The 17979-nt window shown below is 37.6% G+C and overlaps 2 protein-coding genes and 1 pseudogene across 9 annotated transcripts in view; 1 reads left to right on the top strand and 2 right to left on the bottom strand.

Moving 5' to 3' along the window:
• Nucleotides 1-17979, top strand: part of CCDC191 (coiled-coil domain containing 191) — a 101277-nt gene that overhangs the window by 62706 nt on the left and 20592 nt on the right. For 5 of the 7 annotated variants that reach the window (XR_014245358.1, XM_082394664.1, XM_082394663.1 and 2 more), the window contains 2 exons: nucleotides 1105-1187; nucleotides 1941-2042. Coding sequence is in view for 6 of the 7 variants with exons in the window: in XM_082394664.1 (XP_082250790.1) it covers nucleotides 1105-1187; nucleotides 1941-2042 (185 nt within the window). In the remaining variant the exon portion in view is untranslated. Of the gene's footprint in view, nucleotides 1-1104; nucleotides 2043-17673; nucleotides 17716-17979 lie in introns of those variants that run through there. The other 2 variants (XM_082394660.1, XM_082394665.1) reach the window with 2 other exon arrangements.
• Nucleotides 2049-17979, bottom strand: part of ZDHHC23 (zDHHC palmitoyltransferase 23) — a 49712-nt gene continuing 33781 nt past the window's right edge. Inside the window, exon 7 of the mRNA XM_082394728.1 lies at nucleotides 2049-8136. Within this exon, the coding sequence (XP_082250854.1) occupies nucleotides 8063-8136 (74 nt within the window). The 3' untranslated portion in view covers nucleotides 2049-8062. The remainder of the gene's footprint in view (nucleotides 8137-17979) is intronic.
• On the bottom strand, nucleotides 8135-10951 carry LOC309628982 (ATP synthase F(0) complex subunit B1, mitochondrial pseudogene; annotated as a pseudogene). Its single transcript has 2 exons — nucleotides 10927-10951; nucleotides 8135-10630 (listed from the first exon to the last, which is right to left on the bottom strand). The product of its transcript is annotated as an ATP synthase F(0) complex subunit B1, mitochondrial pseudogene (transcript).

Raw genomic sequence — 17979 nt, 5'->3', positions numbered from 1 at the left:
ATGAAACCCCAACTGGTGACAGAGTCGTATTGTCAAGCCATCTTGCACAGTTGCTTGTTTTGGATGGATATTTAATAGACTGTCAAGAACAGGAGTCTGACACTTGAATTCATTCAGATGCCAGTTCTTCAGATGCCTAGTACGATTCCATTTCCTGTCCATCTGGATATCCAGGCCTTAAAACTAGTTTAAAATGTAATCATCATGACCCCAAACTTCAGTTTGTTTGTTGTCGTTGTTGTTACATATACAGACATATGTATAGTGACTTAGGAAAAAGTAGCAAACTCAGTGGGATTTGAGGAGTGATTCTATTCTTAGAGTATTTGTTAGATGTAATTAAAGTTTTCTACATTCATTGAAAGAATTATCAAATTAAAATTCTGGTTTCTGGGTTTCACATACTAAAAGTATCATCAAGACAGATTATCTTGTTTAAACCAGTGAACAGTTATTCTAATAGAAATGTGAACAAAAACATAATTAATCTGCAAATTGTTCATCATTGCTGAGGATGGGATTGTAGGTCTTTAACCTGTAGGGCGTGTGTGTGTGTGTGTGTGAATACCTACAGTTTCTGTAATTATATTTTTTTTTTAATTTTTTTTTAAATTTATTTATTTATTTTGGCTGCTTTGGTTCTTTGTTGCTGTGCGCAGCTTTCTCTAGTTGCGGCGAGCGGGGGCCACTCTTCGTTGTGGTGCGCAGACTTCTCATTGCGGTGGCTTCTCTTGTTGCAGGGTGCGGGCTCCAGGTGCACGGGCTTCAGTAGTTGTGGCTCGCGGGCTCTAGAGCTCAGGCTCAGTAGTTGTGGCACACGGGCCTAGTTGCTCCGCGGCATGTGGGATTTTCCCGGACCAGGGCTCGAACCTGTGCGTGCCCCCTGCATTGGCAGGCGGATTCTTAACCACTGCACCACCAGGGAAGCCCTGGAATTATATTTTTATATAAATTTTATGTACACACATATATTTCTGAGATTGTGAACATTCAACTTAAAAGAAAACTTTTAACAATAACACTAAATTTTACTATAAAATGGAGACATTTCTTTTGCAGCGTTCCTTATATTTTTTATATTGGAACTGCATTACTATTTTCTAGCCATGGAAGAGAGAGCAGTTCAGCGAGCTGAACGTAGGCGGATCTTGGCAGAGAGGAAGAAAAAAAAAGAAGAGGAGAAATTGGTAATAAATCAAGAATGCAAAGTGAGGCAAGAAAAAGGATTTGTATAGGCCTTTATTAAAAAATGAAACCTAGCTTGTTTAAGACCATTAAGGCAATAGTGTAACACCAACTTTGGATATGGCTTTTTGCCTCCCGGCCTGAACTCTGTGATAATTTTAGGAAAATGAAGGGAAAAAACATCAGCGTCATTAGTATAGCAGGAAGGGAATATTATGAAAGTTGTTGGGAGCTGGCAACTTAGAAGATTTACACATAACCAAGACTAATGTGTTACACGTAAATGTCCAACCTGATAAGTTTACAAAGGTGAGTAATTCTTATCTTCCAAAGTTTTGACCTGGACTGCCAGAAGTAAATTTTGTACCTACTAAGAAAAAATAAATAGTTCTAACAGCTTTGGGGTTTTTTGGTGAAATGGAAGAAAAATTTTTCTTAACGCTATATATAGTTTGGACTTAGTATTTCATAAATGAAAATAAGAACTAAAAAGTAATCATTTTGTAATGAAAAGTTAATGGTCTTATTCATGCTCAGTCTCATCTTCCCAAGTAGAAGAGAATTCTTTTGGAGAAACATTTAGGTTACACTACTGACCACCTGCTGGTCAGGTTTTCTACTTTTAACACAAAGCGCAGGTTTCTTCCAGAGACTGGGCAAGCACTTCGGTAGATACCTGACTTTCCTCAAAATAAAAGATCTTATTTCCACACAAATTGGGGGTTCTGATTTTTACAAATTCTAATCTTGATCAGGCTCAGTTAAAGGCCCAAGAGGAGGAACGTCAGAAGAGGGAGGCAGAAGAAAAGGAGGCTCAGCTTGAGAAAAAACAAGAAGAGAAGAGACTGAAGAAAATGGTTAGTAGTTTCTATTTGGTCAGCCACCTGTCCTTTGAAGCCTCTTGTGTGCAATCCTGTGGTCCTGTGCCCCTTCCCTCCGGAGAACGTCGGTCTAGAACACTCTTCTCTCACCTCTACCCTTTCTCTACCTTATTTAATGAAAACTTATTCATTCCTCAGATCTTAGCTCAACATGGTTAGCCTTTCCTGCCTTGTCCCACCCTCCTCTCTACCCAGAGTCTGTTTAGGTCCCCGTTTATGGACTCTGAGTATATCTTCTTCAAAGTACTACCAGGGCTTATAATTATGTATCTGTTTCTTGATTGTCTTATTCATTTCTTTATCCCCAACTAAACCGTAATCTCCATAAGAATAAAGGGAGCACTCTGATGTTACTCACTATTAAACTGGCCAGTGGTAGAAACTCAGAAAGTCTACTGAATGGATGAAAAATGAATGGACAAACAAATGAACAAATGGAAGAAAATACAGAAGAAGTAAGAGATACTAAGCTCTTACTTTCAAGGTTATTAAATTCTAGTTGGAAAGATAAGGCCTAAAAATACACACCTGTCAGAGAGAATATAGTACAAGCATATGCTGTCCTGTGCCTCACAGACCAAAAGAGATCAAGAGAGTCATATGAACAGGGCTAGATCCATGAAGATTTTGGAGAAATCAGAAGTATTTTCATAGAAGAGGGATTTGAATTGGAAACTGTATTAGTCAGGGTTCTCCAGTGAAACACAACCAGTAAGATATATGTATAGGAAGAGATTTATTATGAGGAACTGGCTCACAGGATTATGGAGGTGAGAAGTCCCAGGAGCTGCTGTCTGCAAGCTGAAGACCTAGGAAAGCTGGTAATTCCAGTCCAAGTCCAAAGGCCTGAAACCAGAGGAGCCAGTGGTATAAATCCCAGTTCAAGGGCAGGAGAAGACCAATGTCCCAGCTCAACAGGCAGGCAAGAAGCAAAAAAACAGGCAAATTCCTCCCTCCTCTGCCTTTTTGTCCTCTTCAGGCCCTCAAAGGACTTGATAATGCCCACTCACATTTGGGAGGGCAGGCTGCTTTACTGAGTCAACAGATTCAAAGGCTAATCTCGCCTGGAAACAGCCTCACAGACACACCCAGAAATGTTTAATCTGGGAACCCTGTGGAACAGTCAAGTTGACACATAAAATTAAAATCACAAGTCCATGCCTTATCAACTTGGCACCCATATACATCTCCCTAAACTATACCTAGTCTCCAAATAAAGACAACAACAAGATCATAATTCTGCCTAACATGATACAACTATCCTGCATACAACTGAAAATGAACACCCCTTCCCCAGAAGAGGAGGTAAAGTCCTTGAATGATGTTTATTCTTCTCCTTGCTAACCATGACACAAAGTCAATACATCTTATGTTACATGATTAGGGAATAAGAGTGGAAAGAAAACAAGATACGTATACACACGAACATATTCATAGCAAAATAAGAAGGGAATACTCATGACCATTACAGTCTTCATTTCTGTAACCGGTCAAGTGGATGTAGCTGGTACTTACAGTTACCTTCTTCCACTACCCACTCTATCCTTTGTCTTCAGCAAGCATCGCTGCTAATCATGGGATGACCTGAACCTTTATTCCTGAAAGGTCTGGCCCGTTAGTAGTCCAGCATGGATTGGGTTGTAGTTTTCCTTTCACCTTAATCACAGGGCATGGTAATACTAAGAGATACCCTAAGGGGTCTCCTATATTCCAGGCATACTCTTCCTCACCTCCATTGTGGAGTAGTAGTCCTATTGCCCCTAGTAGCCGGGGTCAGTCACCCCAGCCAGCACTTCCTTTTTTACCTGTTGATTCAGAGGCATGAGGAGCCCACAGTGATTAGGTGGCATTCTTTCCAGTTCAGTGGAATCATTGTATGTCTCCTTGTGGAAGCATTTCCCCATTTGGAACCAAGACCTCTAGGCCAACAGAACATAAATTTGTGGGAAAAGAAGCAAAAATTTTGCTAGTTATAGTGAGTGGTGCCACTCCCACTTCCACCCCTTGCTTCCTGGACCCCATGAATACTGGCTATGGGAGAAGCAGTACCATGTACTGGATGCTGGTTCAGAGCATATACAGACTTCCAGAGAACCTAACCCCAGACCTACAAGGTACTGCCACCTAGCTGGTGTTGCAGCTGAGTCTTCATAAGGCCATTCCGCCATTCTGGCAAGCCAGCTGCTTCAGGATGGTGGGATCCATGATAAGACCAGTAAATTCCATGCATATGGGCCCTTTGCTGTGCTTGTTTTGCTGTAAAGTGAGTTCCATGATCAGAAGCAATGCTGTGTGGAAGTCATGATTGTGAATAAGGCATTCTGTACATCCAGGGATGGTCTGTAAGTCCATGGATGGTAGTTTTGGCAGAAATATTACGGAGAGGAAAGGCATATCCATATCCAGAGTAAGTGTCTATTCCAGTAAGAATAGAGCATTGCCCTTTACATGATGGAAACAGTCCAATATAATCAATCTGCCACCTGACAGCTCTCTGATCAACCTGGAGAATGGGGCCGTATTGAAGACTCTGTGTTAGTTTCTCCTGCTGCTGGTAGGTTGGGCACTCAGCACGGCCATAGCCAGTTGGCCTTGGTGAGGGGAAATCCATATTTCTGAGCCCATGTATATCCTCCATGCCTGCCGCCATGGCCACTTTGTTCATGAGCCCGCTGGGCAATGCCAGCAGTGGCTGGGGGAAGAGGCTGACTGATATCCACATAATGGGTCATCTTGTCCATGGAGCAAAAGGCATATGTAATTCATCCTTTGCTAAATCAGCCAAAGAAATCTCCAGAAACAGCTCAGTTACTTCCCTTAAAAACTACCTGAGGGGTTCTAAGCGAACATTTCCCCAACATGTGTTCTGTATAATCCTAGTAGTTCCTGAGATATTAAGTAGTTTTGAGAAAATATAAGTTCTGTGGTCAAAAAACGTTTGGTAAATGCTGGTTAAAAAAATCAAGTTAAACAAGTTTCATTATTAGCTGCCTTCTCAGAACCTTTAACATCCTACCAGCTATTATGAGTCTCCAGAAGAGGGACAGTGTGCCAAGCAGTCATATATGGCTGACCAAAGAACCCTTTTTATAGAGCAGCCAGCAACATCTCATGAAGAAGTGGGGGCATGCTACTGTAAAGAAGTGAGACCATTTTAAAAATACACAGTACAGAACATTTCTCCTCTCGTATCTGTTCATTGTAGAACACTGGAGAAATACAAAAAAGACGGGGGAAAAAAATCTATGAGGTAACTACTCTTAATATCTTAGAATACTTCTGTTCTTTCATCTCGATGCATCTCTCTCTTTTAATAGTTAAGTTGATAATTTGTGTGTATAGGTGTATATAGTTTTTAAGCTGCTTTTTTCATTTAGGATTTTAGCATGAGTATTTTCACTTGTTATTCAGAATTCTTCAAAACCTTTTTATTTATATGCTGAAGGCCATTTTTTAAAAATAGCCTTTTTATTCTGAAATAATTTGTCTCTCTATTCCTCTGTTAATATTGCTTCCAGTTTTTAGCGATTATGAATAAAGCTGCTACAGACATTCACATGTAGGTTTTTGTTTAGACATGTTTTAAATTCACTTAGGTAAATACCTAGAAGTGTGGTTGCTGGGTAGTATGCTAGGTCTATGTTTAACTTTGTAGGTAACTGCCAAATTCTCTTCCAAAGTGGCTGCACTGTTTTGCATCCCCACCAGAAAGTTCCTCTTGTCCCACATCCTTGTCAGCAATTGTTATTGTCCTTTTGTTTGTTGGTTTGTTTGCTTGTTTTTTGCATTTTAAGCATTCTAATAGTGTGTCATGAGTGGTATCTCATTGTGGTGTTTATTTGCATTTTCCAAACAACAAATAATGTTGAGCATCTTATTTGTTTACTTGCCTTCTACATGTCTTATATGGTGAAGTGTCTGTTCAGATCTTTTTGACCCATTTTTCAGTTGAGTTATTTTCTTATTGAGTTGTTATTTCTTATTGCTTATTATCTTATTAAGTTATTTCTTACTGGGTTTTAAGAGTTCTTTATATATTCTGGACCAAGTCCTCTACTAGATATGGGACTGCAAATATTTTCTCCCAGTCTGTGGCTTGTATTTTAATTCACTTAACAGCGACTTTCACAGAGGAAAAGTTTTAATTTTGATAAAGTCCAATTTATTGATTTTTTTTTCTTTCACTGGATGTGCTTTTAGTATTGTATGCAAAAACTAATCTCCAAATCCAAGGTTACTCAGATTTTCTCTTATATTTTCTTCAAGAAGTTTTATAGTCTTATGTTTTACATTTAGATCTGTTGTCCATTTGGAGATAATTGTTGCATAAGGTGTAAAGTATGTATCAAGTTTATTTTTTTGCATGTAGACATCCATTTGTTCCAGTATCATCTGTTGAGAAGGCTATCTTTTCTCCATTGAATTACATGTATACTTTTGTCAAAAATCAGTTGACTGCATTTATGTGGGACTATTTCTGGGCTCTATTCTGTTCTGTTCATCTTTATGTGTAGTCCTTCGCCAGTACCACATTATCTTTGATTGCTGTAGCTTTATAGTAAATCTTGCAGTCTCACAGTGTGAATTTTTCCACTTTATTCTTTTTCAGAATGTTTTGGCTATTCTAGTTTCTTGATCTTTCTATATAAATTGACAATCTTGTCAATTTGTATAAAAAAGCTTGCTACATTTGGGATCGTATTGAGATTGATTGGGATCATATTGAATGTATAGATCAAATCAGGAGAATTGACATTTAACAACATTGGGTCTTTAATCTGTGAACATGATTTATTTAGATCTTTGATTTGTCTATGAGTATTTTATAGCTTTCCACATATCTTATATATTTTTTGTTAGGTTTATACCTAAGTACTTATTTTTGTGGTGCTATTGCAAATGATATCTTTTTAAAATTTCAGATTCCATTTATTCATTGCTAGTAGGTAGGAACACAGTTCATTTTTGTATGTTGACATTGTATCTTGTAACCTTGCTAAACTCACTTATTCATTCTAGGAAGTTTTTTGGTAGATTTTTTTGGGGGGATTTTCTACATAGACCACCATATTGTCTGCCAATAAAGGCAGTTTATTTCTTCCTTTCCAATCTGTATGCCTTTTCTTTCTTTTTCTTACCTTATTGCACTAGCTAGGACTTCCAGTGCAAGGTTGAATAGTACTGAGAGAAGATATCCTTGCCTTAGTCCAGATCTCAGGGGGAAGATTGAGTCTCTCAACATTATTGTCATATATGTCATATATTTTACTTTTATATATATTATAAATACCCATCACCTTGTCACTGTTATTGCTTTACAGTTATATTTCAGTGTAATTAAAAATAAGCCGAAAATTATATTTTACATTCATTTCTTCCATTTCTAGTGCTCTTTATTTCTTTGTGTAGGTCTAAGTTTAAGCTATGTCATATTCCTTCTGCCTGAAGAATGTCCTCTGACATTTCTTACAGGGTTGGTCTACTGGTAATGAATTCCCTTAGTTTTTATTTGTTTGAGAATTCTTTATCTTTCCTTCATTTCTGAAGGGTATTTTCACAGGGTATATTGATAGAATTCTGGGTTTACAGTTTTTTTCTTTCAACACTTTAAAAATGTCACTCTGTTGTCTTCTTGCTTGTCTGGTTTCTGGCAAGAAGTTTGCTTTAATTCTTATCTTTGTTCCTTTGTAGATATCGTAGTCTGCTCAGGCTGCCATAACAAAATACCACAGGGCAAGTGGCTTAAACAACAGAAATTAACATTCTCACAATCCAGGAGGCTGGATGTCCAAGATCAGGGTGACAGCATGGTTGGTTTCTGGTGAGAGCTCTCTTCCAGGCGGGTAGAAAGCCACCTTCTCAGTATGTCGTCTCACGTCCTTTCCTTGGTGCATGTACACAGAGAGGCAGAGAGACAGTGTGTGAGCTCTCTGGTATCTCTTTTTATGAGGACACTAATCCCACCCTTTGAACCTCATTTTACCTTAATTACTTCTTTAGCGGCCCCATGTCCAAATACAGCCACACTGGGGCATTGGGTGGTGTGGGTTTAGGACTTCAACATATGAATCTGGAGGGGAACAAAAACATTAAATCCATAAGAGTAGGTACGATGGGTTTCCTCCAGCTGCCTGCAAGATTTTTTCTGTCTTTGGGTTTTAGCAATTTGAATATGATATGTCTAGGTATAGTATGTTTGTTTGTTTGTTTTCCTTGCTTGGTGGACTCTAAGTTTCTTAGGTATGTGGTTTTGTGTCTGTCTGTAACTTTAGGATATGTTTTACCCATTATTTCTTCAAATATTTTACCTGCCCCATTTTTTCTTCTCCTTCTGAGATTCCAGTTATGCTTGTATTGCATTGTTTGATATTGTCCCACAGCTCTTCGGTGCTCTTTTGTTTTTTTTCACTCTTTTTTTTCTCTTTGCTTTTCAGGTTATATAATTTCTATTGCCCCAACTTCAAGTAACCTGATACTTTCCTCAGCTGTATCAAGTCTAGTGATGAGCCTACTGAAGGCCCTCTTCATTTCTATTACCGTGTGTTTTTGATTTCTAGCATTTTCATTTGACTCTTTATTATAGTTTCCATATCTCTGCTAAAATTACCTATCTAATCTTGAATGATGACTGCCTTTTCCATTAGAGCTTTTAATATTATCATTAATTATTTAAAATTTCCTCTCTGATAGTTCCAACATCTTTCATATTTGAGTGTTGTTCTAATGATGGCTTTATCTTTTCAGACTGTGTTTATTTCTTGTCTTTTAATATGTCTGATTTTTTTGTTGTTGAAAGCCAGACATGTACAGGGCAATAGAAACTGAGATAAATGGGCCTTTAGTGTGGAGATTTGTGTTAATGTAGCCAGGAGTTGGGCTATGTTTGAAGTTTGTTGTTGCTATGGTTACCATTGTTGAGGTTTGTTGTTGCTATGGGCACCATAGGCTTCAATATCCACTAGTGACTTTTTTTTTGTCCTCTCTTTTGGCTTTAGGTCTTCCCTTTGTGCTGTTCCCTGAGAAAATCTGTCTCTTTCAACCCTCCAGCTGTACTCCTCTGTTATTACTAGAGGTTTGCTAGCGTGCTGGTGTGGTGTGGATGAGGGGAGCATTCTCTAACGTTCTCTTTGGAGTGCACAGTATTGGCCATTCGGAAGAATTTCTGCTCCTACTGTAGGGGCAGAGCTTTTCCCTGCCCCTGTGTTCCCTTCCTTCAGTATCCACTGTCTCGGTCTATGACCTTAAAGCCCTTCCCTCTGTGAGATTCCTTCTTCACTTGAATGAGATAGGGAGGCTGGTCTGGGCAGAGTTCCCCTCCCCCAGCTGCAGTGGCATTACACTAGTGCCTTCAGTTGGCGCTGCTTGCAGATGAAGCCCCGGAGAAGAGTCGGGGCAGATTTTGCAGTGGTTGCTGTTCCTCTCCCCCAGCTAGAACCATGGCGGGGACTTGATCCGGATTTTCCCTGATCCTCTCTGTGAGAGCCTGGTGGAGTTCCTAGAGCAAAGAGGTTAAGAACCTCCCTATGACTGTGACCCCCAGGAGCTTCACCCTCCTCATGCCGGCCCACCCTTGGCCTCCAGCAGTTAGCCAGATTTCTAGCTTAATGATCTTACTGGTTCAGGGGGTAGGGAGGCTTCTGCCTCAGATAAGCAAATGCTTGGGTGTTGTGTCTCCCTGAAGGTGCCTGTCTCCAGATTTGGGGATGGCTTCAGTTCTCTGATCGGTTCATAAAAAGTCATTAATTTGTTATCTATCTGTCCAGCTTTTTTCTTGCTGGAAGCAAACTGCTTATACAGAGCAAGAAGGATGAGAAATACATTACTGGCCAATAGGTTGTTTTGTTTCTCTCACTATCCAAGCCCAAATCTTTTCTTTTTTAGGAAAGGTAAAATGTAAGTTCAGTCTACAACAATAGACAAAAAGATTTTGTCACATAGACTAGTTTCCATTTAGTAAATCAGCTGTTTGTAGCAGTCTCAATTGAGATGGATGCATTTATAGACTGACTTGTTTGAGCTTTCTTTGGGAGCAGCTTTAGATCTAAAATGCACTTGGCAATTGTCTCCTTTTGCTTCTGAGCAAAGATGCTCTGCACAATGTGTTTTTCTACGCAGTTTATCATGTGGTTGTATTCCTTTTGATGCATCATTTTCTGCACGGGTGATTCTTGACCTCCTATATACTTTATATAGCCATTACCAGTAAGCACCCTCCCAGGCCATAGCAGTGTTATTCCTCTGAACATCAAAAAAGTAATGACACTTCTCAACCAGTGCCTGCTGTGGCTTGTCCAAATCAGTTGCATCCTGGATGTGTTTGATGGAAGCCTGCTTCCTCTCTTCTAGTTGGGCTGTTTTTGCTCATTAAGTTTATCAGCAAATTGTCTGACAGAGGTACCATACTTCTTTCTAATTACATAGATGAGCAACCCTACTGTTGATAAAGGTCTCTAGCAATCACATGTATTTCTTTGGGTAGAAAACACAAGATCAGTTCTGTGATACCAGTTTTAGGATACAGAACTGGAAGAATTCCTCAGGGATAAGCCCATGACAAATTTGTCCTCCATATTAAAAAAAAGAGGTGGGAATTCCCCAGAGGTCAAGTGGTTAAGACTCCATGCTTTCATTGCCGAGGGCGTTGGTTCAATCCCTGGTCGAGTAACTAAGATCCCACAAGCCGCGTGGTATGGCCAAAAAATAAAACCCAAAAAAACAAAACAAAACAAAACAAAAAAGAAGTGGTTCAAGGTCTAGACATGGCTGCCCTCTGTGAAAGATTCCTGTTACCTGCAGTTCGCCTGTATCTACAAGTACTGCATTCTTCAGAGAGGGGCCACTTTAGCAATGGCAGAAGTACCACCTATGGCAGCATGGTCAGTCATGCTCCAAGTGGTGGCTTAATGTCCCTGTGACCCTGACAGGATAGCCTATCAGGTGCAGCAGTAAGATGGCCAGTCACAGGTCTCACACAATGATCTTTTGAAGATAATCTAAATTCCTTTTAACATCCCATTGCTTTATTTTTATTAAAAGTATTCTAGAAATACTTATCAGGCAGTAACTTTTATGGCTGTGTAAATATGCTTTGTATTAATAGACAGTTGATGAAGTATATGGTGGAAAGATAAATTTATCAGAGAAGACCAGGCAAGATTTGAAGTCTTTCATAATTGCTTAGCAAGCATATTTGTTCATTTAACAAATGTATGTCGAACATCTACTATGTGCTAGGCATTGTTCTAGATATTAGAGCAGTGGAGAAGACAGACAATAGCCCTGCCCTCATAAAGCTTATATGCTAGTTGGGGAAAACAGGCAATAAACAAGATAATAACTAAGTAGAGGGAGAGGTATAATGGGGAAAGCAAGATGGGGAAAGCCTCTCTGAAGAAGTGATATTTGAGCTGCTAGATGCTGAGGAGGCCTCTGTAAGGTCCACAAGGGAAGGTTAAATGTGAGATACCTATTAGACATCCAAATGAACATGTCAAATAGGCAGTTGAATATATAAGCCCAGACATCAAGATTGTAGTAAGGAACCTGGGAGTCAAAAACATGTCAGTGTTTTTAATGCTCTGGAAGTGAATGAAATCAACTTGGGAGATTGTCTGGATAGAGAAGAAATATGAGGATCCAGGACTGAGTCCTAGAATATATGAGTAACTACTCAGAGGATGAGGAGGTAGCGAGGTAGGAAGCGTACCAGGAGAATTGTTTATTGAAAAGCTGAGAGAAAAAAGTATTTCTGGAAGGAAGTGATGGTGGTTAACTGGGCTAAATGCTGCTGGGTTCAATGAAAAAGAGGACAGACAAGTGAAACTTTGATTTGGCAACATGGAGATTATTCATGACATAGACAAGAGTGTTTTCAGTGGACTGCTGGGAAGGGAGCCCATATAATAGGGGTCACCTGTGGTTGAAGGATTTTTTTTTTTTCTGTTGGCAGTTGGTCTTTTGAGTGTTATTTTGTTTTTTAAAAGATGGGAGGTATCAGCACATATATGCATATTGATGGGAATGATCTAGTAGCGAGGGAGAAATTCATGATACAAGAGGGCAAAGACTATAAATTACAGGGGTGCCTAACTGGGAATACGTTCCAGAGCACAATGAAAGGGTGGCTTATAATGGATGGAAGGCATAGTGTGGGAATGGTGTCGACTGCCCTGTATTCTTCTCAATTCTTGCTGTAATTCCTTGTCTTTCTTTCAAAGCAGTAGTGGTGGAGAGATATATATATATATTCAAATGAGTCTCATTTGTTGCATATCGTTTGTTGAATAATTTAAATCAGAAAGATACCCTGATTTTGTGTCCCTTTTTAGCCTGAGTGAATTATGCTCTGTGAAACCCTAGCTGCATCGATCCCCAATATAAGTGCCATCTCAAGGCAGACAGCATCATTTCATGTAATCCTCCCAATGAACCTTAGATGCAGGTGTTATGGGCATTTTCTATACAAGGAAATGGAAATACAGTAATAGTAATGAAATACAGCCAACTCTATTGAGGAAACCTTAATCAAGGGAGGAAATACACATTTAAAGTAAATTGTTGCATATGAATACAAAATTTTGGCTCAAGCAGATATCTGATTTATTAAATGTTTCTCTTTCTATTTTTCCATGGAAAAGTACACTTCTAAAAAATCTACAAACAATAAATGCTGGAGAGGGTGTGGAGAAAAGGGAACCCTCTTTCACTGTTGGTGGGAATGTAAATTGGTACAGCCACTATGGAGAACAGTATGGAGAGTCCTTTAAAAAAATAAAACTAGAGCTACCATATGATCCAGCAGTCCCACTCCTGGGTATATACACAGAGAAAACCATAATTTGAAAAGATACATGCACCCCAATGTTCATTGTAGCACTATTTACAATAGCCAAGACATGGAAGCAACCTAAATGTCCATCAACAGAGGCATGGATAAAGAAGCTTTGGTACGTATATACAGTGGAATATTACTCAGCCATAAAAAAGAATGAAATAATGCCATTTGCAGCAACATGGATGGACCTAGAGATTGTCACTACAGAGTGAAGTAAGTCAGACAGAGACAGACAAATACCATATGATATCACTTATATGTGGAATCTAAAAAAAGGGTACAAATAAACTTATCTACAAAACAGAAATAGAGTTACAGGTGTAGAAAACAAACTTAATGGTTACCAGCAGGTAAGGTGGGGGAGGGATGAATTGGGAGATTGGGCTTGACATATACACACTACTATATATAAAATAGATAACTAAAAAGGACCTACTGTATAGCACAGGGAACTCTACTCAATACTCTTTAATGGCCTATATGGGAAACGAATCTAAAAAAGAGTGGATATATGTATATGTAAAACTGATTCACTTTGCTGTACAGCAGAAACCTACAGAACATTGTAAATCAACTATATGCCAATAAAAATTTTTTTTTAAATAAATAAATAGGCCATTTTCCCCCACAAGCCACATGAAAATGGTTTTCCTTAAGAGCCTACGACACCGGCCATAGAGTTGTAATTCTAGGAAGATAACTTAGTTGTGTGTGTGAACAGGGTTGGCCGAGCCTGAGGGCTTCTCCAGAGGCTTACTGTGTTAGATTCCTGTCTACAAGTTGCAACTGCTGCCTCGATGCTACAGGGACATTTCAGTGGATGTGAAAATGGCCAGCTTTCATTTTCCTCCCCACTTAACTCTCAGCTTCCTCTTGTTGGTCATAAGAAAATTCTCGAAAATAATTTTTCTTTCCATTCAATTCAATATCTCAACTGTCTGTAATAAAGATTATGAAGGTAATTTTGGTTGAATCCTTTAGAGAATATGGACATTTCATATTCATTGAGGAATGTGTACAGATAAAGGTAGTTTGGATTGGAAGATCAGAGCAAGTCTCCCTTCCACCTTAGAAATGTTCCAGTGCCCTCTCTCATTTTTTTTTTCTCAGAGAAGACTCAGGCAATTAAGTAGTTGTCAGAATCAGCCAATTCACCACAACCGTTTTCTTGAAGTGAAATTGTGGCAAATAAAGAAAAAGAAGCTTAAATTAAGTGATTTTTACTGCTGAGACTGACAACTACTGTGAAGACAGTCTGAAGTCTTTGCTTTTGCTCCTGTGACTTGCATAACAGCCATCACTAGACTTTTAATGGAGTATGAAGTATCTTTAAATTTGAATAGAATAATTCATATATAAATTTCTACCCCATGATCTAAATGAAGGGGCTATATTGCTACGTTTCCCGTAATAATAAGGGGAAAATACTGATTGCTCTCCTAACTGTTTTACTTCCTAGTAACTTGGTGAGATGTAAATCATTTCTGTGAACAATGCTGAATAAATCCTAGGATATGCATAGCCCTGATTCTTGCAGGATTCATGAGGAACTTTTCCTCACCCTCTTTGCAGAGTTGTTTCCTTTTTTTTAATGTTCCAGTGTTCTGTTACCGTGATTAACATGCTGTTTAGTGGTTACATATTCAAATTAAAGTAATTAGCTATTTGTTGAAATGAAATTCATGAGTTTTTAGGTCATTGCATCTTTTTTTTTTAGTTTTATTGAGGTGTAATTGACAAAATTGTAAGATACTTCAAATGTACATAAAACATGATGATTTGATATATGTTGGCATTGTAAAAGGATTCCCACTGGGTTAATTAACATATCCATCACCTCACATACTTATTGTGTGTGTGTGTGTGTGTGTGTGTGTGTGTGTGTGTGTAAGAATGCTTATTTTCTCCTCTCTTAGTAAGTTTCAATTATGAAATGTTATCAACTGTAGTTACCGTGTTATACATTAGGTCCTCAGACCTTATTCATCTTGTAACTGAAAGTTTGTACCGTTTTTCCAGGCCCTACCTATTTCTCCCACCTCAAAGGCACTGACAGTCACCATCCTACTCTGTTTCTACAATTTCAACCCATTTTTGTTTTAAGGTTCCACATATTAAGTGATACCACTTAGTATTTTTGTTTTTCTCTGTCTGGCCTATTTTACTGAGCATAATGCCCTCAAAATTCATCCATGTTGTCAATAATGACCAGATTTCCTTCTTTTTTTTTTAAGGCTGAATAATATTCCATTGTGTGTATCTATAGCACATTTTTTATCCATTCATACATCAATGGATACCTACTTTGTTTCCATTCCTTGGCTATTGTGAATAATGCTGCAATAAGCATAGGAGTACAGATATGTCTTTGAGACAGTGATTTTGTTTACTATGGATATATACTCAGAAGTAGGATTGCTGGATAATATAGTAGTTCCATTTTTAATTTCTTGAGGAACCGCCATACTGTTTTCCACAGTGGCTGTACCAGTTTACATTCCCCAACAGTGTGCAAGGGTTCCCTTTTCTCCACATCCTCATTAGCATTTGTTATCTCTTGTCTTTTTGATAATTGCCATCCTAACAGGTGTGAGGTGATAGCTCATTGTGGTTTTGATTTGTGTGTCCCTGATAATTAGTGACGCTGAGCACATTTTCACATACCTGTTGGCCATTTGTGTGTGTCTTCTCTGGAAAAATGTCTCTTCAGATCCTTTACCCATTTTTTCAATTGAGTTTTTTTGGGTTTTTTGCTATTGAGTTATATGAGTTCCTTATATATTTTGGATATTAACCCCTTATTGGATATGTGGTTGCAAATATTTTCTCCCATTCTATGGGTTGCCTTTTCATTTTGTTGATGGTTTCCCTTGCTGTTCAGAAGCTTTTTAGTTTGATGTAGTCCTGCTTATTCATTTTTGTTTTTGTTGCCCTTGCTTTTGGTGTCAAATCCAAGATTTTGATTACTGATTCAGTCTATAGTAATTAATCTATTCAGATTTTCTAATTCTTCATGATTCAGTCTTAGTAGGTTGCATGTTTCTAGGACTATATCCATTTCTTCTAGATTATCTAACTTGTTGGCATTTGTTTATAGTAGTTTTTTTTAGGATTCTTAGTATTTCTCAGTTTTCAGTAGTAATGTCTTTCATTTCTGGTTTTATTTGTCTTTTTTTTTTTTTCCTTAGTCTAGCTAATGGTTTGTCTGTTTTGTTTTGCTTTTTCTTTTTAAAACAGCTCTTAGTTTCTGTGACCTTTTTAATTGTCTTTCTACTCTCTATTTCATTTATTTCTGCTCTGATCTTTATTTCCTTCCTACTACTAACTTTGGACTTAGTTTGTTCTTCTTCTAGTTCCTTGAGGTGTATAATTAGGTTGTTTATTTGAGATCTTTCTTTTTTCTTAATGTAAGCATTTAAACTTACCTCGTAGAACTGCTTTTTGCTGCATCCCATACGTTCTGGTATGTTGTGTTTCCATTTTCATTTTTGTCAGATTTTTTTTATTATTTTATTTTTCTTTTGATTCCTTTTTTGACCCTTGGTTGTTCACAAGCATGTTGTTTAATCTACACATCTTTGTGAATTTTCCAGTTTTCCTCTTGTAACTGATTTCTAATTTCATAACATTGTAGCTGGAAAATATGCTTGGTATGATTTCAGTCTTTTTAAATTTATTAAGACTTGTTTTATGGCCTAACATATGATCTATCCTGAAGAATGTTCCATGTACACTTGAGAAAAATATGTATTCTGCTGCTGTTGGATGAAATGTTCTGTATATGTCTGTTAATTCCGTCTGGTCTAATGTGTTAAGTCCAATATATCCTTGTTGATTTTCTGTCTAGATGCTCTATCCATTGTTTAAAGTGGGTTATTGAAATCCACTACTGTTATTGTATTTCTGTCTATTTCTCACTTCAAAATGTTAATATTTGCTTTGTATTTAGGTGCTCCAATGTTGAATGCAAAAATATTTTAAATTGTTACATATTCTTGATGAATTGACCTCTTTATCATGATATAATGACCTTCTTTGTCCTTGATATCATTTTTGGCTTAATGTCTATATTGTCTTATGTAAATATAACTACCCCTGCTCTCTTTTGGTTCCTGTTTGCATGGAATATCTTTTTCCATTCCTTCACTTTCAGTCTCTATGTGTCCTTAAAGCTGAAGTGAGCCTCTCATAGAAAGCACATAGTTGGGTCTTGTTTTTTTAATCCGTTCAGCTACTCTGTGTCTTTTGAATGAAGGATTTAATCTGTGTACATTTCAAGTAATTATTAATAGGTGTGGACTAGCTATTGCCATTTTGTTAATTATTTTCTAGCTGTTTTGTAGTTCCTTTGTTCCTTTCTTCCTCTCTTGCATTATTCCTTTGTGCTTTGATTATATGTATTTGTGCTGTGATTTATAAATATTTTGTGTATTTACTATAAGTTTATGCTTTATGGTTACCATGAGGCTTATATAAAACATCTTGTAATTATAACAGTCTATTTTAAGCTGATAACTTCAAATGCATACAAAAACTCTACATTTTTACACTTCTCCCACCATAGTTTGTTTGTCACAATTTTATATTGTGTATCTATTAACAAGTTATTGTAGTTATAGTTATTTTTAATACTTTTGTCTTTTAACCTATACTAGAGTTTTAAGTGATTCACTCATCACCATTACAATATTAAGAGTATTATTCTGAATTTAACTATATATTTACCTTTATCAGTGAGTTTATACTTTCATATGTTTTCATATTACTTATTAGTGTTCTTCATTTCAACTTGAAGAAGGCCCTTTAACATTTCTGGTAAGGCTGGTCTAGTGGTGATGAACTGTTTCAGCTTTTGTTTGTCTGGAAAACTCTTTATCTCTCCTTCAATTCTGAAGAACATTTTTTCTGGGTAGAGTATACTTAATTGGCAGGTTTTTTTTCTTTCAGCATTTGAATATAACATCTCACTTCTCTGGCCTACAAGATTTCTGCCCAAAAAATCCACTGATAGTCTTATATTATCAGTGTAGAAGGAGTGTACTTATACCTAACAAGTTGCTTTTCTCTTGCTGTTTTTAA

Source organism: Balaenoptera borealis (genome assembly GCF_965194805.1).
Source record: "Balaenoptera borealis genome assembly, chromosome: 5".
Classification (NCBI taxonomy): Eukaryota; Metazoa; Chordata; class Mammalia; order Artiodactyla; family Balaenopteridae; genus Balaenoptera; species Balaenoptera borealis.
Note: the sequence above shows the minus strand (reverse complement) of the source record. Positions and strands in the feature narration are given on the sequence as shown.